Source organism: Notolabrus celidotus, chromosome 22 (assembly GCF_009762535.1).
Source record: "Notolabrus celidotus isolate fNotCel1 chromosome 22, fNotCel1.pri, whole genome shotgun sequence".
In the NCBI taxonomy this organism is placed as follows: Eukaryota; Metazoa; Chordata; class Actinopteri; order Labriformes; family Labridae; genus Notolabrus; species Notolabrus celidotus.
In genome coordinates, this window is record NC_048293.1 from 16,506,243 (window position 1) to 16,531,408 (window position 25,166).

Below are 25,166 nucleotides of genomic sequence, written 5' to 3' on the forward strand. Positions count from 1 at the left end.
ACAGGCACCTCTCCGTCAGGATCAGATTCTGGATCAGATTCAGAGGGTTGAAGTAACGTGATCTCTGAGTAGACGTGTATATTCAGCCAACATGTAAACATTAGATCAACGTGCTGGAGAGCCGAGGCCACACCCACTTCCTGAGGGGGCGGGGTCAGAGAGAAAACAGAGTGTTCTGAGGAGGACTGAAGAAGAGGGTTCTTCAGGCATGCCAAAATCTGATTTCAAAGTGTTTTTTTGAGCATAAACTTTAAAGACATGTTTTGGGGACCTCTTAGACCAATATATATTGATGAAAAAAGCGTGATATGTCACCTTTAAAATAATGGTATTTTACAATCCTGTGTCGTTGCTGTGTGAGAGCTGCATGTCTGACGGAGAGCAGAGTAGATACAGTGCAGGACATGACAGCCTGAAGAGCAGCTGCATACAAACAAAATTAAGCTCCTTGAACCATGTTTGTGCAGAACTGTGGACATGTTTATTAGCTCCTTAGAGAGCGGAAAATCTCAAAATAACGTCTTAGTTCTTTGATTCACAGCATTGTTTTCAATAGCTTTAATTAGCTTCCCCCTATCAACCAATTAGCTTCCCTCTCCCTCTTGCTTGTTGCAGCTTTAACTCAAGGAGCATTCAGCTTTGGGGCTGAACAGCAACATCTACAGGAGAGGAGGTCATTATGATAACAGGAGTTCAAGGGAAACAAGGAAATTATTTATCCATTTATGTATTTAATACTTTGCTGTATCTATATATCTGCACAGCCCTACTCCTGACCCACCCTTTTATTTTACAGTGATGGGACTAAGCTTCACATACATGTGATTTTGCAGTGATTCTCGTCTGTATGACAGCCTTCAGAGCACAAACTCTGATATAAAAGGTTTGCCATAGACAGAAGAATTAATAACGTCTGCTTCAGCACTGCATTTGTTTGACAAAGAGCCGCAGTGCAAAATAAAAAAGTACCTCAACGGCAGAATAGTGTACAAGTACCTTCAGTGAATATCAGCACATCATCAGCAAATAGATATTGAAGACGATGGCCTTCTTCGACAATTCATCCATAACCCTGTAGCCAGGGACCTCTGCTGCAAAATGGAGCTGATGACAACACAAGCAAATGTCCTCCTTGTGTGTACAAGCAAGTGCACTCAAGCAGATGTGCACAGCAGACCTTGGGAGTATAAGCCAGGGAACAGGACACAGGTGCACCTGCTCTCTGCTCTCCATGAAAGGTCAGCCAAAATGAGAGAGGGATGCAACCTTCCTGAGTTTGTGTGTCAGTGTGTGTGAGCCAGAAAGGAATCTAACAGAGTGAGGGACTGACAAAAAAATATTGGGCTTGTGCAGTAAACATGTATAAAGCTACCTTTATTCCGATTTCTGCCGCTAATGTTGCTTTTTCATAACTTTCTTCACCAGATGTTTTTTCTAAGTAGCCATCATCGCCTCACGTGGCTCTGGCTCGGTTGCCAAAGTGCATTTCCAGTGATCTGAGCAGGTATACAGGAGAAAACATGTGCAGCCGGAGCCGTGCCAGAAGAGACAGAAGGTCCGCAATGATGTTTCACTACATAGATTATGCAGATACCGCGGTCAGAACGAGGAACAGACAGAGGCAGGGAAACGGGGGAGAGAGGGAGGAAGAGAACAAGAGGAACAGACAGAGGGAGAGGCAGAGGGAGAGAGAGAATAGGCAACAAACAGACACAGACTAAAAGAGAGGACAGAGATGGGAGCAAGAGCAGAGAAACGGAGCAAGTGTAAGCATGAGAGAGAGGACATGAGAGAGGGAAGTGAAGCAGGGAGGGTGTGTGTGTGTGTGTGTGTGTGTGTGTGTGTGTGTGTGTGTGTGTGTGTGTGTGTGTGTGTGTGTGTGCAGGCTACAGCTGGCAGAGGGATTCCCAGAGCCAACTGCCAGTGTAGTGGAGCTCCTTAACAACTTCACAGGACTCTCAGAAAGGAGCTTTAAAGTGGCCACATGGCCTGGCCAGCACAGCAGAGCAGAGCAGCAGGCTTTACTGGGGCTCTGAACACACACACACACACACACACACACACACACACACACACACACACACACACACACACACACACACACATTTATGCACAAGCATTCACACACACACACAAGCTCAAACAAGACTCAGCCCGCCAGCTGCTGACAGGGACAAGAGTGTCCAGAGCGATAAATCTGTGAGCATGTGTGTGTGTGTGTGTGTGTTTGTGTGTTTGTGTGTGTGTGTGTGTGTGTGTGTGTGTGTGTGTGTGTGTATGTGTGTGTGTGTGTGTTTGTGTGTGTGTGTGTGTGTGTTTGTGTGTGTGTATGTGTGTGTTTGTGTGTGTGTTTGTGTGTATGTGTGTGTATGTGTGTGTGTGTGTTTGTGTGTGTGTATGTGTGTGTGTGTGTGTGTGTGTGTGTGTGTGTGTGTGTGTGTGTGTGTGTGTGTGTGTGTGTGTGTGTGTGTGTGTGTGTGTGTGTAAGGCAGGAGTGAGGTTAGGAGAGAAATAGCAAAAGAGCAAAAAGCCTCTCCTAGCTTTACAGAAGTCGCTGTGCAGCATGTTAAAGCAGCAGATTTGCATGAAAATAGGAAGTCATGATATGTTTATCGAAGCTGCTGCAACAATATTTGCCTCCCTCGTACCTGCAAACTCCTTTCATCTGCTCAAAGAGCTGCACAAAACTGAAACACAAATTCCTACAACTGCTGTCCTTCTCCTCCTCTGTACCTGCAGCACGCCTGCAGGAGTGAAAACATGCACTACATGCTGTTCAGCAAAGCAGCTTTGCTTTCCTCTCTGTTTGATTCCTCTGATAACAGCAAGCAGAGGCTGATCATCAAATGTTCTCAACGAGCTAAGCCGGCTAATTTCAGGAATCCGCCTGATCCTTGAAAAAAAACAAGTTGAAATTGGTTCCTTTTTTGCTTCTTTCATTTGCTCGATTATCCCACTCTTGAGCTGAACTTTGAGGAGGGGAGGAAAAGGGGGGGGCCGGTGCATAAGATGCCATCACACACCCTCTTCTGCGTGTGTGGCGGGACAGATATCTCCCTCTCATGCTTTCTCTTTCTTTAAACCTCAACTAGACGCTTGTCTGTCTGGATCAGCAAAGTATATTTTCCAGTGACAAAGGTTTTTTTCAGCCTGGGATCGCGCTCTCGCCCCTTTTTTCCCACCATCACTATGCTAGACCACCACTACACTAATGGTGGGGCATTAGCATTTCAAGGAGCCTCCATTAAGGAGGGCAAGAAAAGCTGCTCTCAGCGGGGGGAAATCCATTTTGTCCCAGGCTCCAACATCTGCTGCAGCCGTCCCAGCCAGAAGGACGCTCGGATAAAGCCGAAGAGCCCTCTGATTTACTGTAATGACAGACAGACAGACAGATAGACAGGCAGGCAGAACGGATGACCATATGCGGAAGCGAGGGAGAAAAAAAGGAAGAGACAAAAACAACTTCTGTCTCACTGTCTGTCGTTTTCTGCTGCTTTTCTATGTGTATGTGTGGTCGCGGAGGAGGGGGCGGTCATGGGAAAGGAAGGTTGTCAGCTTAAACTGTGCTTGGTGAAATCTTTTGAACTCAAAATAAAGACAAGGTTTGAAAATAATGTTCTAATAGGACAGAAGAGTAGCATGAAAACAGTTTAAGAGAAGTGGAAGAGAGACATCTGTGTTCATAATGAGAGACACTCACAGGCTGGGTGTCATCTGGTCCCACATAATGCCTAAAAAGACCTGAACCAAAAAGAGAAGACAAGTCAAAGAGTGAGCGGCGGAGAGGCAGACGGACAGAGCAACGCAGGGCCTTGATCCCTGCCCCATCTGTCCTCCTACTCCTCCTCTATCTTCTTCATCCCTCCCTCCGCAGTGGTCTCCTGTTTGCCCCGGCCTAAACCTACTAAGTCTCTCACCGCACTAAAGCCGGGACAGCACGGAGGTGAGCTGGATCGCACCCTGGCCAGCTGGGAGTTTGACGTTTTAGCAGACGGATGGATGGATAAACAGAGAGGAAAAAAGAGACAGAGAGACAGAGGAAGAAATAGAGAGAGATTTCCAAACTAGGAGAGGAGCAGTAGAAACAGGAGGTCAAAGAAGGAGAATAATGTGTTTTTTATCTGTGTAGTAACTGGTGTGATATAATGACACTCTGCCCTTCTAATGACAGAGTGTGCTGCAATTACACAACCTTTTCCCCACCCAAATAGAGCGTTTGTGATGTCATGGCGCCACCGCGCAGATTTTTTTATGTGCATGCGCGTGGAGTAGGCTTGATAATAGCACATTCTCAGAGAGGAGCAACCTCTGCGTTGCTGTGTCACAACATCACTGAGATGGATAATGGCTGTTGCTGCGCACCCAAAATAAAAACAAAAGACTCACCCCGGCTGATAAACGCTGTATTTCTTATTTTCACAGCAGCATATCTTAATGTTTGGCCAGATAACTCACGCAAATTCATCTGTCTCTGCTCCGTAGCATCTTGGAGGAGCAGAGATACAGATACAAGGTGTCTGCTGGAGTTTAAACAGATGGAGGGCCTCTACTGGGAAGAGCTTTTAAAGAGTCTTCTCCCCCTCCAAATAAAACACCAAATATGTCTGCCTTAACAAGCCATTTAGTCTCATATTAATCTTAAAATCTTGGTTTAATTTAGAGGCAGACAAACACCTGCTGTGTAGGGAGAGGTAATTGTTTCCACAAGCACTTCAAAATGAGTGGAAATATGTTCAAGATATTATTTGATAACAGGAAAATCTTGAAAAAAATGTAATTCAAATTGCACACAACTGAAATGATCTGCTAATTAGCTTTTGCCTTTCTAATTTGTTCGGGGAAAAAATATGATTTTAATACACTCAATGCTAGATTTAATGATGTAATTAGAACATTTTTGCTGCACACACACGTGCACACACGCACACACGCACACACACACACGAGCACAAGCTGCTTGGTCGGCCCCAAGTCACTCTGCCAGGGAAAGAAAAAGGAGGGCGATGATGTCATCAAGGCGAGCCGGTGCCTCACATCAGCGGCTGACCCTGGTGATGTCGCCTGCGGTGAGCACCTGGCTGCCTCACCTCAAGAGAGCCATTACTGACACACACACACACACACACACACACTCACACACACATACAGATACACAAAGTCAGCAGCAAGTGTTCAACCTCAACTAGACAAAACAATCAAATTTGATACATGACAATGATTTAGATGTTACAGAAACCTGATGTACTTGAAAGAGCTCTGTGTGTATGAGTGTGTGTGTGTTGGTCAATGTGTGTGTGTCTGTACCAGCCAGATTCTGTTTGTAATGCCACAGCTTCTAAGCAGCACCAACCTGATTGATGCTCTTTTCCTCTGTGTGGTCCAGACATAAGTCATCCAGGCCACTTGCTACACTCTGTTTACTGGTGGGTACCTTCTTGCACACACACACACACACACACACACACACACACACACACACACACACACACACACACACACACACACACACACACACACACACACACACACACACACACACACAGACGCACACACGTCATCTCTGTCTCCACAGGTCTGGTTCTGAGCTCCAGCACTCCTAACAATTATCGTTGGTCTAAGCTCATAGATTGGGCACCTCAAAGTCTGGGGCTCATACACACAAAACACACGTGATGGCGTCTGGAGATGTGTTTACAAGAGTGCAAAGTGTGTCCATGTGTGTGTGCGTGTGTGTGTGAGAGAAAAAAGAAGATGTATGAGGAGTAGGAGCAGAAGGCTAGCTTATAGTGCGCTACAGTCAGCAACTCTTTAAAAGGAAGGCTTGAAGTGCTCTTCCCACTACAGGATCATGTCCAGTGTCTGCACACAAGGCACACTACAAACACACACACACACACAAATGCACTCACGCACACCCACACACACACACACACACACACACACACACACACACACACACACAGAGCCAGATGGACAGCAGCGCTAAGGCTTAGTTTAATGACAAAAGGACCCTCAATCTGGACACGGATTTATCACTCACTTTAAAGTCCATCTGCGAGAAGTTTGGACTGAAAACACAACTGCTCAATCTCTCCCGGCTTGTGTTTGAGCAACTTAGCGACCATGCTCACACACTTTTTCCCACACGTCACCGCCGAGGACTCCCATACCTCCAGTGCATCTGTAACAAATCTGAGTGATAAATGTGTGAAGTCAGGGGGTGGCTGGGAAGGAGACAAGAAAGAGGGGACAGATTCTCAGCCCAGTTGTGATATCACAGAATCCGGCTTTTTATTTTCTTACATTTTAGTGGTGTCCATGGTGGTGGGGGGTGAGGGGGTAAGCTGGGACGGATAGACAAGAAGAGTGACAGCACGGAGATAGACTAGCTACCTATTTATAGCCTGGGCCATCTGCAGAGCTCCCTCTTGTCTTTGGTCATCCTGTTCACAAAGGCTTGGAGGCAGATTCCAGCAGCCCAGCGCCCAGCCGCTCCATTCACTATTCATTCCAGAGCCGGCAGCACCATATGGATCCGGCCCCACTGCTGGGCCCTGGCCGGCCTGTTTCTCCCTCTCTATCTCTCTTTCTCTCTCTCTCTCCTTCTTAAGATTGACGTGGTAATGAAGCCTGGGTGGCTCGCAAAAGTGCTTTCCTTTCTTTCTATCCCTCTTTTTCTCCATGTCTCTCCCCCTCTTCTCTCTAAAAAGACGCCGGGCTCCAGCATGACCGGACACCCCTCCTCCTCTTCTTCCTCCTCCTCCTTCCCTCCTGTTCTCTTCCTATTAGCCACTCTAAGACTTTCAAATGATCTCATTTCATTTCCTGACACCTGTAAAGAGCTAACATGGCCTTAATTTGCTCCGTTGCCAGTCTCAGTGTTAAAAAAAAAAAGCACAAAACATTTATAAATTTAATCAGCAATGAGTCAAAATGTCATATTTTAAATCATACGCGTCTTATGACCAGATACTCCCGGACCACATCCTCTTTTTCTTTTTTTTTTTTAGCTAACATCCCCTTTCCAGCTTGACCGTCTCACTTCAATGAGGCCAAACTGGCGATAACGCGGAAATAGGAATCAGAGGAGGGGATTCCACACAGGGAAACTGTTAATGATGCTACAAAGAGAAGAGCAGCCTCTCAGGGGAAGTACGAGGACTGTGAAACTAAAACCCAGACAGAGCTTCAGTCAGCCTCCCTCTGTCCTGTTTTGTCCTTTAGTCAGTGGACAAATATGAAACTACAATAAAAGCCTTTTTGTTTCACAGCTCTGTTAGAAACAGGACTCTAAAATGATGCACCCTGGTGTGCCGGTTCTTTGTGAATCTTATGCTCAAACACTTCTGTCAGGGTGAAACTGGGTTTAAAGATAAAACTGACTTTAAAGGGCCAGTCTGGAGATATTCTATATTTTTTGTATTGGCAACCAACAACATGAACATATCCAAACCCAAAGTAATCCCTGAGCTCATCTTCATGGCTTTTATGAGTGTAAAGCTAATTCCTCTGAGCCACAAAACTTCATTGTGTTCCAAAATACCACCAATGAGGCACCACTGGGTGATTTTCCTCATTAGATGAACAAGAGGAAAATGTTGTTGTAAGCCATCCCCACATTAATTATCCTGCTGCCATAAAACTCACCAAAGGACCAAGTCCTTACACTTAGAGCCCCCCAATAAAATACCTCTTTAAACAAGAACTGACACGTTGGTTATGTTCTGACAATGCTGAATAATTAAAGGAACCAATATCGAGTTTATTAATATCCTAAAAATTGAGGCTAAACTTGTCATATCAAATACAGTCATCTTGAAAACTACAGAGGGGACGCTTTTCAAATTAAAAGAAGTGAAACAGACAGATTTGTCTTACATGCAGAAATTTAAAGAGGGATGGAACTTTATCTTGAACCCGCTCATGCTGGGACCAGCAGGTGGATGCTGAGGAGGTGGTGGGGCTGAGAGCGATGAGAGAACAGGGGGATAATTTTGGAGCTGAAAATAGAGTGCCAAATTGGGGGGATTGTGGAGAATGGCGCATATGCAGTGTGAAATGAGTGCAGCTTAGGTAGCCTCAAACAATACAGGGAGGTATATTTTAACAAATAGAATAATACAACTATTTAAATGTGATTCCCACATTTTTTTTATGTTGGAGAGAAGTTTTATTTTGCAAATAAATTTAGCTTGGTTTGAAAGAGTCCAATATTAAAGCTACAGCAAGCAACATGGTTTGTGTTGATTTTGGCGCCCCTGTGGACAAAGCTATGCGTCCGTTCTTTGCTGATTTTTTTCCTGTACATTTGGTAAAGTGTTAAACAGATAACATCCTTCTGTTTTTTAATAATCAAATTTATACTCACCCAATATTTTTCCAATTTTTGCTTCTGTAGCGTACTAATAATGCCTTCCCCCCACAAGCGCTTTGAGACATTCAAAATAGCTGTACAGAAATAGCTCATCTTTAGGTAGCTGGTCTTGTTTGCTTCTATAGGTTATAAAGAGGCATCAATATTAATATCAAACTGTTTCATAATAAGCTGAAAAACTCCTCACTGGAGCTTTAATTCATCTCACTCACACTCAAAAATGTCCAAAGTATTTCTTGTGATTTCAGAAAGTGAGCCGTCATTTTACATAAAAATATCTAAGCCAGGATACTCAAGTGGTTAACTGGTTCTAGAAAACTTCTAGCTTTGTAATATAGAGAGGAAAAGAGTCTCCAGTTATATTACAGCTCAAAGAAACTTCTACTGGATTAACCAGAGACGTATGTTCTCACAGTTTCAGGTGTTATAAGGGAAAACTAATAGCTAGTCTGGCTAATCTAGCTTGTTTACAACATGTGTGATCTCGTCCCTGGTATGTTTCTGGTAATGATTTCCACTATTTCAACACTTTAGTCAATTTTGAGTTCTAATTAAAACACTTCCCTAATGACCTCTGACCTCTTGCCATAGACAACATGATCAAATCCTCATGTAAACAAAACATAAGCAATCTAATGTGTTTTCAAAATGATAGTGAGAACTCTCACCTCCCACCATATTCATCAAACTCTGCCAGAGAGTTTTACCTGCTAATTGCAGGAGGAGAGGAAAAAATAACTGCGGCTGTTTGCTGTGGCCGTATTTTTAGAAGACAGATAACGTTAAAAGTACATTAGTAGTCGGTGGTATCATTCCTCAGCTGCAGTGTGGCGTTCACCTTGGGATCTGCAGAGCCTGAGGCCTAGGCCAGCCTAGTTAACCGTGCATGCTGTGCTGGGCCTAACCTAATTAGGTGCCATCCCAATGTCAACACTGCTGCGTTGAGCGCCTGATAAAAGACAAGCCTTTTCTTCCTCTGCTCACACTGCAAGAGGGCTACAAAGAGCCGGGTTAGAAAGACCCTACCATCTGCAAGCTCTGTGTGTGCATTGGTATGTGTGTGTGTGAGAGTGTGTGACGCATGCATGCTGTCATTTTGCTTTTGTTTTGAATGTTTGCGACTAAAAGTAGAAAATAAAGCATCTGCAGGTTCTCAGACCAACTTTTTTTTATCCCAACAGGAAATTGACGGGGATTACAGAACATTAAAATCCAATTTATAGCCACTTCAGTGAAAAGATGCTAGCATGCTACCTAACATAATCACTTCCATCTTGCATACAGTAGCTAACGTACTTCATACATGCATCCAAATACAGCTGTTTCACTGTGGATTTCATGCCATGTGTATTTGGTTAATTCACTCCCACTTCAAGGGTGCGCACTCTAATTTCACACAGATGAGTTTCATTTATCGGTTTTTATTTTACCTCACATCCCCAGCATCATTAAAGCAAAGAGTCATTTTTTGAGCACAGAAATCCCAATTAGGGTCGATCAAATATGGCTCCTCGAGCACACATGCAGACACACGCATACACTCACAAACACTCAGTGTTGCCTTTTTAATGTGTCGTCAAACCTTCCCGCTAATTCCATTTATACGGATAAAACACTCTCACAAATAGATTACCTGCTACATACGATCCCCTCTTTCACTGTGAAATCGTGGCACAGAGCCACATCCTCCCACTGCTTGGTAGTCCATTAAAATACAGATGAGAGCGTTTTACAGCCCGGGCCAACAGCAACGCCTCCCAGCTAATCCAGCAACAAACACAAACATCAGATGAATTATCTGTAATGGAGAGGACTCTGTTCTGGCACGGCTGACGGAGAAATGAAACAAAACAGGAGTTTATTTTGGTAAATATTTGGATTTCATTTTCATTCTGCTTTTCATGTACGTAATTAGCTGGCAAATATAGATCTGTATAGAAATCCTCGCTTTTTCATCAAGAGGGTGCCTTTAGGTGCGCTTCCAGCTCTTTCTTTTCTGCCAGAGCTGCTTCATGCAGAAACTAGATATGAGAGGAAAGTTTCTTTGCTTCCAGCATTTGAAGAGTTTCTTCTAAAAATGCACTCTTAAGAGGAGGAATCCGCTCCATCCAGCCATCTATCCATCCGTGGCCACTTGCACACTTGACAGTTTCACTGGCTCAGGAGGCGAGCAAACAATGCTGCTCTGACAAGCGAATCTCTCCCGTGTCGGAATCTCATCTACTTAAAGCACTATTTATTCAGCACACATCCTTTTAATGCTGAATCTTGGCAACAGCGCATGAAATCCAGCACCTTAATTCCATTAGCTTGTTACTCCAATAAGTCCCAATAATCTAAAGCTAACTGCAACACATACACAGGCCCTGGAAGTACACGCGCCATAGCTGCTCCCTCTGGGGTGTTTTTAATAACGCTAATAGCCTCTAAAGGTTGATTCATTCTGCTGATATCAAAGTAAATGGCCACATTAACCTGTGATGTTTGGGACTAACTGCGGCAGAGCTTATCAAGAGAGGAAGTAAAAAACGGTGGCAATATGAGGCACAGCAGCTTTCGGGGATTTAACATAATTACATCACAAAGATTTAAAGATGCAGCAGCTGAGGAAAGTTGTTATTCAAATGCTTTTTTTTCCGCACACTGCAGCTTAGTTTCCCACAATCCTGAATGCACCACAGTCCACGCACAGAGCCCAATCTATTGTCGATAAGAGACTGAAGCTTCTCTTCAAATGGGGCTTAGCAAGTGGTGTTCAAAGCCTCAGCTCTTCATTTCAAAAAGTGACTCAGCTTTTGTTAGTCAAAGGGGGAAAGAGAGCCCTTTAAGACCCCGATGCCCTTGGTGGGAACGAACAGATAAACGGGTAAAAGTGAGAAAAGAAAGTGAGACAAAAAAAAAAAGAGAGAATGATGATCAAGAAAGACAGATAATCTGAGAGGCGAAAGAGATGGAGAAAGTAATGGGGATATTAGGAGCATGCCAAAAGGGAAAGGCATGAGAAAGTCTGTGCTGCTCGGTCTGATCCTACGTGAGCCGATGAGATGGGTGACGGGTGAGGAGGGGTGAGAGATAAGAGCCAAAGAGGATTAGGGCCGTGAGAACCTTTGTTGTTGTGATCAGTTAAAAGCACTGTCTCTCAATGATCCACCTGACCACCTCAACGTGCTTACAGCAGCAAATCTGCATGTGATGGACGACATGACACCTATAGAAGCTCTTTGAAACAGGGAAACCCAAACAGGGCTACATCTGCATTCAGGTACAGGAGAAAAATGAAGCCATTGTTGAGGTGGATATTGTCCTCTTGAGGCGAGCTCGTCAAGCTGAGGATACCCCAACAACGTGTCAATTTTTACAGCAGAATTAAACATGTCTACAGCCCGGTACACACACAGTGTGGCCTCTATACCTCATGTCTTTAATCGTAACATCTGTACCTGTTTTGATGACAAGCTGGGCTCTCAGCTGGAAATAGTTCAACTTTTGGAGTGCTGCCATGCTCATCAATGTCACTTCTCCAGTAAAGACCAATCAGAAGCAAGAGAAGGTGGGACTTCTGATATAAATGTAGAAGAAACTAAACACACTCGTTATTTCCAGGTTACTATTTCCAGGCCTCGAGGTACTGCTCATTCTACGACAGTTCCCATCAATGTTTTTTATATTTCCTTTTCTAAATTCCATTGAAGAAAAGAAAATATGAAGCATGTAGTGCATATAATGCATACAGAGCATTTTAAAACCAACTTCATGGTCACTATTGGGTTCAGTGGAAGTGCAGTGGGACAACTTTAACCTAGCAACAGTGAGTGCCGGTGACAAGCCCTCTGAAATTGGGGTAATGTGCACTGCCAGCCCCCAAAAATGCTGTTAGTGGACACAGGCCCTTGTGCATAAATAGGAGTGCAGCTGATGTGACTGACAGGTGGGCTGATGAAGCTGCTTTCCAGGCTGCTAGACTATCCACCACTTCACCTCTTTGCTGGTTTCTAGATTAGCTGGAAGTTATCATTTCCATTATGGTGACTGCCATCTTGGGCTTCATTATGCCTCTTCAGAAACTAAAGGGTGACGGAACCCAATGCTAAGTCCATGTTTTATACGGTCTATGATTTAGACACAGAAGTGTGCTGTTCTGTACTTTAGCTGCACAGAGGACACTCAGATCCAGAGATGTGTGTTTTCTCTGAGACTTTGTTGGGTTTTATTACCTCAAAGGGGCTTCACACTCCATTTGTTGCTGGGCAGGTATTGAGCAGTGACTTTTAAGAATGTTTTTACTGAAAAAAGATGCCTGGGGTAAAAAAAAAAAAGGGTACACAAGAAGATTAGTGAAAGTGGAGAAAAGGAGGATAGAACGGACCATAAAAACAGGCTAGAAAAAGTTAAACACTAACCGAAGGCAGATTTTGGAGATAATTAACTGGTAGTCACTGTGAGTAACCCATATAAACACAATCCATGGACACAATCCATGGTCTAAATGAAATATTATGAGAGTACACTATACTTCTAGGTCAACACAATGAATACAAAAAAAGATCTAGTATTTTCCCAGCAGGTTTATATTCCTGGCAGCATTGAGAGGACATCGAAACAGACCTTATATTGGAAAGTGGAACACTAAAACCCTGTTTTATTGGTCCATGATTTCCTGGGAAGATTCTTGGAAAATAAAATACGTAATCTGGTTTTCATTACAGAGAAAACAGAGAAAAGCATCTGAGACAACTATTTTGATTTAATGTTCTGTTGATTGGAAGAAAAACTTTCTTTACTGAATCATAAAATCCGGCACATCGTTCGTCAATCACAGAGTCTCGGGACATAAAATAATTATCAGGAGTCTGAGGAATTTCGATCCAAATTTCTCTTTACGCCTGGAAGAAATTTATTTGAAAAACATCTCAATTTAAATCCAAATAATTGCATAAAATTTGAATTAAATTAGAGCCTTTGTTTCTGGAGTCTGTTTATAGCTGGCTGGAAGGACATTCAACCTCAGTGTTTACAAAAAGTCCTCACTACTGCCCTGTCCTCTCCATAGAAATGCTATTGTATTAATAAAATAGTGAATGAAAGGTTGAGTGAATGACTTCTAACACAGCCCCAGTCTCACTGGAATGGGATCCAGTTTTTAGAAATTGGACGTGCTGATGCACTACATTTTTCACACTTGCTCTGTAAACAATAAATAACGCTTCAGAGACAGTGGAAAGCATCTTGGCAGTAATAGTGTTAAGCTGTTGGCTTAGAATAGAAAAGATTTAAGTGTTTTTCTGTCATTTTGGCATTTCAGTGCAGATGGGAGATTTTGCAAAATCAGAAAATACCAGTGGGATTGAAAAATTTGAGACATTCTTTGCAAGTATAGATATTTCTCTAATGGCCATGTTTTAAAGCATCAAATATACAAAAAAAAACAATCTTTTACTCTTTTGTCATTTACTCTCAGTGAAAAAAATATGCTATTAAAGCGCCAACAAGCTCTGTGCAGCCTTTCTCCAAACATCAGTCACATTATTTACCTCAGTAAAAACAACACGCACGGGTGGTCAGAGATGGCAAAAGACAGAGCAATGAATCAGCCAACTGTCCGCTTCTCTGTTTTCACAGAAAGGAGTGTGTTTCCTACATTAACTCTCTCTTCCCTCTGTGCTGTATAAATAGATAAAGATTGAGTAAGAAGTGAGATGGCTGTGGTCAGAGGGTTTGGGGTTATAAGGAAGTGAGTTCTGCTGCGACGCAGAGATACAGCAGGAGGAAGCTTCAGAGGAGGGCGAGGTCAGAAGTGTTCAAATCATATGTTTCACCCTCAGTGAGCGTCTCAGAGGTGGATAGCAAGCACAGAATAATTAAACGTTACTACTATTTAGCACAAGGGCTTAATAAAAGGAGATTTACACATCACTAAATTATAAGTAGAGTGCACCACACAATCTGGTTTTAAAGGAAAGATTAGCTGTTGTGAATAGCTTTTGGTCAACTACCAAAAACTAAGCTAACTAGCAAGAATAATGTTAGCTAGCTTATGTGAATGAGAGTCAGGATAACATGGCACAATGGGGAAAAGGGTTCACACATATAATTTGGCATTGTCATAAACTTACATTTCATTACATTGAAAGAACATATCTGGTTTAGAAAAGCTATCATGCCCCTTAAAGCTGCTGTTGGTAGTCATGATATAAACATCAGTTTGGAGAGTGATTTCGAATGTCAACACTACCCCTCCCCACCAGATTTCCCCTACTTCTCATGCGTGTTCTAGGAGGAAGTAGTGCCGGCTAGTAGGGGCCGCCACTCGACCAATCAGGACAGAGGGTTGGAGAGTAGCTCTGATTGGTGCGTGATAACGGGAACGAAGGGGAATAATAATGTTGCTTGACGCAAAGGCATTGGAAAACACAGAGATTTCGCCATAATCTCAAATAACTTCAATTACTGATGAGTACCGATGGGTATTATGACTTTTTTTTCCAAACCCAGCAGAAAAAAAAAAGTGTTTTACCCCATTCCTACCAACTGCACCTTTAATGTAAGCCTTTCATACCTTGTAGCATCACCTAGCTTAGCAAATCTGTTTCCCTGATTTACGGTCCTAATGCATTTATCCATAATAATAAAAACAAACTATTTTATTGTACAACTACTAACATAACTATGGCTTAACATGATAAAAACAAACTACTTCATTGTATATCTAGCAAAATAACTATGGGCTGACATTTGGCTTTATTTTCTTTTAATAACGCTCTCCTGTGGTGCTTCAGTGAACTCTTGTTTACAAGGACGTCGCTTTTGAATTAAGAGAGCTTTGGATGTTTAGCGAACAATTCATGCTTGGAATAAGTCTTCACTTGGCAGGGTCTTTAGTTAGAAACTTTTACATTTTTACTTTTCTGACAACTTTTGAGACCTCTGATAGTATTTTTTAATACACATTTTAAGGTTGAAATGTCTGCCTTGAACTAAAGTCTCCTGTTTGATATGATTTAAAAAAGTGCAAACAGCTACTGAATAAACCTTTTGGAAGACTGTTTTTGTCCACTGTAGGTCAAAGGTCAAGAATGAAATTTGTGGACATTATAATGAAACAAGGTTACACATAAAATAACTGCCACTATTGGTTTAGACAATCTTATTTTTTCTCTTGAATACAAAGCACTGAGAGAGGGCAGGGATCAACAACACAAACAAGGGAAGTGTTCCCTGAAATGGAACGCAATCTCAGCACGAACCTCCAAACAGAGGCCCTCTTTCAGACGCACTCAAAACCATGCTACCACAGAATCCAAGAAGTCTTAGGCCAAGGTGGTATCACAACCTTCTTTCAGGTCTCACACACACTCTCAATTCCCTTTGGAATAGAGGAACCTGGGATTGAAACGACACAAACTTAATCCTTTTGCCTACAGAAGCTTCTGTTAGCGGTGAAAAGCAAAGGCTTGGTGAAATGGCATCACATTGTTAGAGTACCTTTCACATCCCAACTGTAACAGCCTCCCATTAACACCCAATTTCGGTGTTGCAAATATTCTTCAGCAGAACTCTGTAGTAGCAATAGTTCCCTAACTTTGAGTTACTTCTTCTTCACTCACAGACACGGCCTCACTTCCTTTCTCCCTGTTGCACAAAAAAAAATCTGATTTCAACAATCGTCTTCTAACAGTAAGTTGGACTTGAAACCACACTGTCATACTCAGAGTGTGAAAGAGGAGATATGCAGATATCTGATTACGGGGGTACAGACTGCTTGCTGCAGTGACAGCTGTGCCGCAGTGATAGGTGGGCGACACAGCAATGTTAATGTGTGATTGTATGCCAACGGGCAATATTGCCCAAAAGTTAGACTGCAGCCAACTTTTCCACACTGCCAACTGGTTCGTGGTTTTCATGCTGGCCAAAAGATCTGAGTGGTTCAGCTCTAACAGAAAATAAGTGGATTTTTAACAACTTTGCCTGACGACTTGCTTGAGTTGTCTATAACGAAGTTGCAGAAAGAATCATAAAATATATATCCATACACCTGTACCTGCTGTCTCGTGTCGGGCATCCAGCTGTAGCAGAGGCACGCAGGGGCCGACCTCAGGGGGGTGTGGAGTGGCCACTTCATGTCCAGCCCGGAAAGCACTAGGGCAGCCAGGGTGCCTTTGTGTCCTGGTCTAATCTGGTCAAACCATCTCTCCCAACCATTCATCCTTCGCTCCCAGAGCTTCCTGCCTGCTTGTGTGCCCTCTGCAGCCTCTCATGTTACAACAGATCCAGGCCTCGATGGTTTTGCTCAGAGAGCAGAGAGAGTCCCATTGGGGGGATGCTGCTGTAGGTGGACAGAGAAAGAAGGCAGACATATGAATTTCAGTGAAGCCAAATTCTGTTCTTTTTTCATACCATTATGCAGTAGTTGGCATTTTTTACTGATAACAATTATTCAAAACAGATGAACTCTGTTAAATTAATGACTCTGGTTATGAAGGCAGAACATTTTAATGATCAGAAAATGTGCCTATAACTCTCAGCAAAGTGGCAAAAATCTGAATTTCATTATGCCATACTAGCATATTGAGAGTATTGACTGATTTCAAATGAATTTACCATAGGCCTTATGTTTTTTTAAGGATGCAATGCAGAACTTATATTGTCTCATAAAAAACAAAGGAATATTTTTTTTCTGGTTATTCACCTCAGTTTTAAGCAGAAATCTTACTGTAAAAAGCAAGAAATGGCATCATCAGATTGTGCTCCAAAATCACTGGAGTCCAGCTTAAGGACCTCTGCTCCCTTTGGACAATGCGGGTGGTCCAGAAAGCAAACAGAATTTGAACCCAACCTGATCACATACTTGGCAGTGAATTTGAAATTATGCCCTCAGGTTGGCAGTATTATGTGCCGAAAACAAACTGCTATGCAAATTATTTTATTCCTTCTACCACAAGGCTGCTAAATGCACAAAAGCCAGAATAAACCGAGAATCACTCCGCATCTCGCTCTGCTGTACGGTCACTGGTTGTGGTTGTTGTCGATGTCACGATGTGTTATTTATTTCCTTTACTGTTTATTTTGTACAATGGACGGGTTGACTGTAAAACTGAATTGCCCTTCTGAGACTAATAAAGTATTCTGAATCTGAATCTGAGAAATGTCAAACACTGTTCCGTCAACAGCTTTTTAAAGACACTGATAAGCTAGTTTAGCTTGTCAAGTTTGGTACACTGACTAAACCATAGACTGTATAAAATATGGACGTAGTATCCGTGACGTCACCCATGTGTTTCTGAAGCGCTGTTTTGAGGCCAGTCGGCCGCGGCAGCCATATTGCTGCTGTTGAGCAATTGTGATGTAAAGAGGCGGGGTTTGAGCCTCCTAGCCAACAGCTACAGTGTTCCCGCCTGTCAATCAAGTCAGCTGTGCCTCTCATTGGAAGACTTGTAATCTCAATATATACTGAGCTATCCAGACTACACTGGTCTTTTGTACCAGGCTGTAAACACGTTTATTTCTGCTGTAAAGATCAGCTTTTTTGAATTGGTGTGTATGTGGTTTCCGGTACTTCCAAAGCCAGCCTCAAGTGGATCCTCATTGAACTGCAGTTTTTAGCACTTCCGCATTGGACTCATATTTTAGACCTGAGGTTGCCACTTGGACTAAACATATTTGGGTTTTGGAGGGTTGGTTAGCTGAAATAAGGAAAATGGGTATGCTGGATTTAGCTTTGAGACATTGTAGTGGCCACTTCTCACTGTTTTTGATATTTCACAAACACATACATACATTAATCATCAAAAAGCTCATTGGTTGCAGACTGCATTGCACGCTTCCTTTGGTTGTCATTCAAAGTATTTCAGCAGATATTGTACCCACTGAAGATCACAGCTCTCACCTTCCTTTTGCCCTGTGCTCCTTGAGAAACCACATCCGTGCTGTTTAGGGGTGTATGATACCAGACCACGCCCCTTAGGGTCGACGCTGCAGCTACAAGAGCCCGTGCACACAGTGCACAACCATCAGATGTGTACACTGCTCCACGCGACAGGCGCGTGGCAGCCCAGCTGAGGAGGGTAGAGCGCGAGACCTTCAAGAAGTCTGCAGAAATACCTTCACTGTGCGCGAGAGCTGCTGATTCTAGGACTACGAGCGTGAAACGAGCGGAATTTGACGTATTTTGCGTAAAATGCGCAGTTTTCAGACTCAGATTGGGATACAGAAGTGTGACTCAGAAATTAAATGAGAAACAAATCGTCGGTAATTAATAGAAAGTTTTAGGGACTTCTTATTCGTTCTTTTAAGATGTTTATTTTTTATCACCAGTTACAGTTTGTACAGTCCGTATAAAGCTGCATGACGTTCTCTTTTATTTTTCTACCTAAAGTATGCATTATCTTTGACTTTTTATTTATCGATGCCTTGGATAAAAAGCCAGTTTTGTGTTTTAATTTCATCCACAGTGTCCGACGTTTATTTGAATTGCTCTATAAATGTGTCTCCACTTTTTTCTTTCGGATAAATGATCTCGGTTTAAGGAAAAACATGTTGAAAATCGTTTCAAGTCGATCCTTGAAGTCGCAGAGAGAAAATAGTGCGGCTGTGTGTGAGGCGGAGGATCAACAAGTAGACCGGGACGCACACAGTCAGACTCCGGGCTGCAGGGAGCTCTGCAGCGGGCAGGCTGCTCCGCTTTCTCTCCCAAACTTTACCTCCTTGAACCACAAATAGTAGGAAAGAGAGACAGGGGCACGGAGGCTCGTATTTGCTCGCTGCTATTTAGAAATGTCTCTGAATCTTGGTGTGAAAAAGAAAAGAGCAACTTTATTCACTTCACTAAAGCTTCAGGGAAAACTTGTCAAAAATGCCTCCATGTTTTTCTCCATCAGACTTAGTTTGCGAAGTATAAGAGGAATAAGCTATACGTTCAGTAACTTTGCTATTCATGTGGCAGCTCGGACTATTTTACCAGTGGCTGGTCCTCATATTTGAACATCTGGAAACAAGTATGAAACATGTCTGTCCGTGGGAAGCTAAATCCATAACATGTCTCACAGCAGATCAAGCCCTCCCAGGCTGAACAAGCTGAGGAGTTCAGCAGCATAAATCCACTGTTCATGCCTTTAGATGTTTGATTTCTTTGAGATAAATATATGAAAGATTGAAAACCAAACACTTTTGTTAATCTGGGCAATAAAATCTCTTTCTTAAACATATTTGAATACAGACTTAGATTTTAATGGTTTCATTAAAAAACAAAACGAATTTTCACTCAATTTGGATCAAGAAAAACACAACCAGTAAGACATTGGTGGATGTAGACAAACTAGTGACTAGAAAACTTTATGATCATGCAACTGAATAGAAAAAATGCATTTGCAATTAATTATTAATTATTTGGAGTAGCCTAAATATAAATGTGTTAATGAGCTGAAATAGAGTTGAAGGATAGGCCACATAAAAGCAGGAACTGATGTAGGTTCAGGGCAGTAGGCTGAGAGGCGACTGAGTTAAACAAGTGAAGAGTTCATTTGCAAAAACAGTCAACTCACTTTTGAAAAACTAAAAAAAAGTTTCAAAAAACATATTTTTTCTATTACTAGCTTTTGGTATTATCGATCAACTGGGGCTGGGTGGCTTTGACTAAGTCAAAATGACATTACTAATCAGAGATATCTTGAAAATGTAACTTTATTAGGAATCTATATAAAAAAGAAATGTGTTTTTTGAAAATGTATAAAACGGAGTTATCCATTTTTGCAAATGAACTCAGTGTAAAAGAAGTAAAGACGACAGATAGTGAATTAATAGCAATCCGATATTTTGTAGAAATATTGGCATCTTTCAGTAATGTACAATCTTAATGTGTGAACCGAGTTGGAGCTGTGCCAAAACAAGCTTTAAATGATTATTTTTACTGAACATTCAGTCAAATGAACTGGAGATACTCAAGTGAAGTGAAACTGGGCCTTTCTGAGTAGCTGAAGTGCTGTAAGTCCACACTTGAGTGAAGTTTCGGCCACCAGCGAGGAAGAAACCCCACACTGACCCAAATCCCGCCCCGAGCTTTAAACCGTTCCCGGTCCGGCCCCCGGGTTGATCAGCTGAGAACAACCTCTGATTGACAACCCCTGAAACCCCGTCTCTATGGAAACCGCCTCAGCGGCGCCGCGAGGGCTGGCTAGAGGGCTGCTGTGAATGAGGTGACGTCACGGCTCCGGCGCCAGAGAGTCTGCTCCAAAGACAGAGCGAGAGGGAGGGAGGGAGGGATGGATGGGAGAGAAGGAGGAAAAGTGAAACAGAAGAAGAGGAAAGGTAGGGGTGCCGGTGGAGGCTCGCGCGGCTCTGTACCGACGTGCTCTTGCGCCAATTCATAACCTGCCTGTCAGGCATCAGTCATAGCGCGTCGAGAGAAATGTACACAGCTGCGGCGGCGAGAGGAAGACGAGGAGAAGATGGAAAAATCCGATTGCACCAGATGTGGACACAGACTGCAGGAGGTGCAGCTTATATTAGAATTGCATAAAAATCAGGAGCATTAGACAGCTGAGGGAGAAGGTGTCCGTGAGTGGTGAACAGAACCGCGCGTAAAAGCAAGGACACAGATGGTGTTTTGCAGGATTGTGTAAAATACTGCAAAATCCCGGCCGCAAAATCACGATTATATTGATCATTGTAGGCAACTTTCTTTCTCCGTCCCATCTCCTGATAATCCAACATGTTTGTGCTTCCTTTCTCTGCAGTCTGAGCGCTCCAAACTGCGCCTTTTTTAGTCCATTAGGATTAATTCCGCTTTTAGGATTTCCTTGTTTTTGTCTCTACTGAGTTGTCCTTAAAATAAAACCAAAAAAACATCAAATTTATAATCTTTCTCCCTCACCAATTCTCTCTGCATCCAGAGTTTTAACAGCGACCCACTCCTCACCTGTTAGAATGCATTTACGCTCTTATGCTTATACATAAAGAAAGAGACGAAATCCAGCACATCACAACAATCCACAACAGCCCCTGGGGGCAATTAGTTAGTGGCAGCATCAAACAAGCCCCCCTTCACCAAACCAACCTCTTCCAGCTGAAGAATGAAGCGTGTAATTCCCACAAACAAACGACTCATTCAGAAAACATTAAAATGTCAATAGTGGTTAATCAAGTCTTCACGTGCTCAGATATGAAAGGCACATTTGTAGAGCGTGACTAAATGAACTTTGACATACAACATACTCAGGTGGCGATTAACACAGCAGTGCACGAGACCCTCACTGATGCATTTAGTGAGATACACAAAGTCAAAACTAGGCAGGGGCACATAGCTGCTTTGGTAAAACTAACACTTTCTTAAATTGAGTTTGGTGCTTTAATAAAATACTAAGATGACTTTGAATGATATGATGCTTCTAAGATAGATCTGTAAAAAGTTGCCAGTCAAAATCATGGATCTTTCCTCACTAAATTTCTGACAAACACACCAGGTTCGTTTGAGCTACTGCTGTTGCGAGGACAGAATCTCAACATGCGCAAAATGACAGAATCGTACATTTCCCAGGCTTTAACAGACCTCTAAGTTTTATTATCTCATGCGTAAAACACAAGAAATTTGTCTTTTTTTTTTTTCTAACAATTCTCTATCTTTAATCTGTTTCATTTCCACAAACATTTCCCTGTTTTCAAAGTCAGTAACTCGCCTTCACACCGGTCCAGGCTGGAGGGAATTAGGAATGATCAGACGCGCCTGTTGTGGTCCCCATCATCACCGCTACACACCTCCAAACCGCACCTGTCAACTAAATGGACATGTACTAGTAGAAACATATCTGATGGGGGACAATAATATTCCCCATGATAAAGGTTATGAATAACATATACCAGCACATGATAAATGACATAAGTTTTATTCTAACATGAATATGTAAACACGTTTCAACACTTTTCTGCGTAATCTTCACGAGACAACTAGATCTCATTTATGTAGTTTGGGGGAAACAGCTTAGCGCGTGCTCACACCTCACCATAGTCAATTGACAGCCTCGCACATCTTTAATTTTCTTGATCAGAAACAGGTAAGGGCTTAATTTTCCAAATTGCCCACCAGAGCTGCTGAAGCGCCCTCTCCGGGTTCCGCCTCCAATATGCGTTGCTACTAGTAACACGACGGAGAGAGGGAGGGACTCTTGCACGAGGAGCGAATAGGAGGGCAGAAAGGTGTTGAGTGACGTGGAGTCTTCCACCAATCGGCGCGTTGGACCCACCTCTGTCGCATGCCCAGCCTGCTGCCTATAAAAGCACACTGACAGCTTGTATATCCAGTCTGATCGCTGGTCTTTGACAGAAACAGGACTTAAAAGAAGCAAGAAAATCTACACACATACACAACCTCTCTCGCGCTTCGCTCAAACTCTTTGAAAATGAAAGCAATAAGCCCCGTGCGGTCCTTCCGGAAAAACAACGCGAACCTAACGGAGCACTCCTTGGGAATCTCTCGGAGCAAGACCCCGGTGGACGACCCGCTCAGCCTGCTCTACAACATGAACGACTGCTACTCCAAGCTGAAGGAGCTCGTGCCCAGCATCCCCCAGAACAAGAACGTCAGCAAGATGGAAATCCTGCAGCATGTCATCGACTACATCCTGGACCTGCAGATCGCGCTGGACTCCAGTGTCGCACTCACCAGCCTGCATCACCAGCCCGCGCGGCCGGGGCAGGCTCCATCCAGGACCCCTCTGACCACCCTCAACACAGACATCAGCATCTTGTCATTACAGGTAATTACACCGTAGAAAGCCTGGTTTGTTGTGGAAGATATTCAGTGGTTTGTGTTTGTGCGCATAGCCCGTGCGCCTTTGTAGCCTATGCGTAACTCGCACAAAATGGCTTATTGGAGAAAGAAAATGGCATGTTTTTTCTTTTTCCTTTTTGCACAGAATGAAATAAGGAAGAAATCCGACCTTTTGTAACACTGCTACAACGCCGATACCTCTCAATCCGGTGCTGCGAGGAGAAAATTAACATTTGGTCTGTTTGTTTGTTTGTTTTCAGTCCCCGGAGTTGCCATCAGAGCTGATGACAGATGACAGCCGGACTCTGCATCGTTAAAGCGGTAAGTAGGCTGTCCTCATGTCTGCTTCTGCTGCTGCTGCATTCTGTCCAGGGCTCCTCTACAGCCTGTCTCCCAGTCTGCTGGAGCAGAATGCACGGGCTAGAATTACCATTTACCAATCCGTTTGTTCGCTGCTAATGTGGCACGTCGTCTCACGTTGCTGTAATGCTCCCAATATGTTTTTGCGTGAGAACACTGCGGGCTCAACCTGGATCAAAAATGTGTTTTTAAAAAATTATTTTGAATGATAGCTCGAGGCTGAATCTCAAACAAAAAATACAACAGCATAGGCTCCTTGAGTGTTTTAGGACTTGTATTAATCTAATAATTCACATTCATTTGCGTGGAGTTTGCTTGGGTAAAATGGACTATTCTCGCCTCAGGCTGCCTGTGTTACTGTATATAAGTAGCAGTATTCAGGGTTGTATTATAGCCTCTTGTGTATATAATGAAGAGCATCTGCAACAGGAAAATAATGGCTGTTTGGATTACTGCTACTACGATGTCTGCACATAATTGGTACAAGAAGTGGGTAGGCGCCAGCTGAGCGGCAATTACGCTGATTCTTCCCCAGATTGTAGGCTGAAGTTGTGCGAAAAGTGTGTGTGTGTGCGCGCCTCCCTCTTTTTCTCTCCTTCCCTCGCTGTGTGTGTATGTGAGTGTGTGTACATCTGGAGCGCAGGGTTTGCTTAGCATTGGGAGTGTTTGGTTAAATGTTAAAAACTGCGGCTTCCTCCCTGGCGCCAGTCTGTCCGGATCTCTGCCCTGTTTGCATTTTCTAAACACGCCTCTCTCTCTTTCTCAATCTTTTGCAGGTGTTTGGTCAAGACGCAAAAACACACACAGGACCTGGGGAGCAGGACTTTCCTCCCCTCCCTCCTTCATCACCTCCCCCCCTCCCACCCAACTTCAACCTCTGTCCTCCAGGCCTGGATTTTTTCTTTTTTTCTTCTGACGCTGAAATCAAGAGACTTTTGCTTATTATGGGACAATCTTATGTGATGTGTTTTCTGTTTGGACACTTCATTATTTAACTTAAAGACTTTTTTTTATTTGTGGGTCCTTTCTGGAAAATGGAAGGCGCGTTATATTCCCGACAGTGGGAGGAAAAACGAGATTATTGTCACAAGGATTATTTCCACCCCCTCTTCCTCACTCCCTTGCCCCCTCTCCTTGTTGAAATCTTCGCTTTTTTTGCGGAGGTGGGAACGTGAATAGAAAAGACAACTTGGTTAGTTACTGTAAAAAGTTTAGTCTTGTCTTGTCAGAATTGTTGGCACACGAAGGACTGGACGTTGTTTAAAAAAAAAAAAAAAAGTTAAAATGAGAGAATGAAACCGTGTGAACTCTTATCTGGAGTTTATCTTGTATAGTTGCAGAAATTTGAAACTTCTGCAAAAGTGTAATGTTGTACTTAATTATGCTGAAACTTTTTATAAAAGTAATGTAAATTGTACCTTTTTTATACAAAAATAAATCAAAAACGCAACTTGAACATGTTTCATTTTGGGGGGTTGGAGATTGAGAGATGAATGTTGGTGTCAGAAAATGTCAAACCAGCGCATAGAATCAGTTTTCCAGCTGTGCGTCCAGCTGACTTTCCACAGAAGTGTTTGGATGTAACTGTGCTTCTTATGCATAGTGAACATCTGACACACTTCATAAACAAACCTCACAACAAAGTGTCCTTATCAGACCTGCACTGTGACCTAC

General features: G+C 43.0%; 2 protein-coding genes across 2 annotated transcripts in view; one reads left to right on the forward strand and one right to left on the reverse strand.

The window, feature by feature from the left end:
• The window catches only part of kidins220a (kinase D-interacting substrate 220a), a 95,356-nt gene that overhangs the window by 19,292 nt on the left and 50,898 nt on the right, over positions 1–25,166 (reverse strand). The window contains exon 34 of the transcript XR_004629714.1: positions 16,413–16,697. The gene's annotated coding sequence lies outside the window, so the exon portion shown is untranslated. The remainder of the gene's footprint in view (positions 1–16,412; positions 16,698–25,166) is intronic.
• On the forward strand, positions 20,624–24,785 carry id2a (inhibitor of DNA binding 2a). Its single transcript, XM_034675618.1, has 3 exons — positions 20,624–23,118; positions 23,393–23,453; positions 24,269–24,785. The coding sequence occupies exons 1-2, from the start codon at positions 22,762–22,764 to the stop codon at positions 23,447–23,449; spliced, it is 414 nt and encodes a 137-aa protein (XP_034531509.1). The 5' UTR covers positions 20,624–22,761; the 3' UTR covers positions 23,450–23,453; positions 24,269–24,785.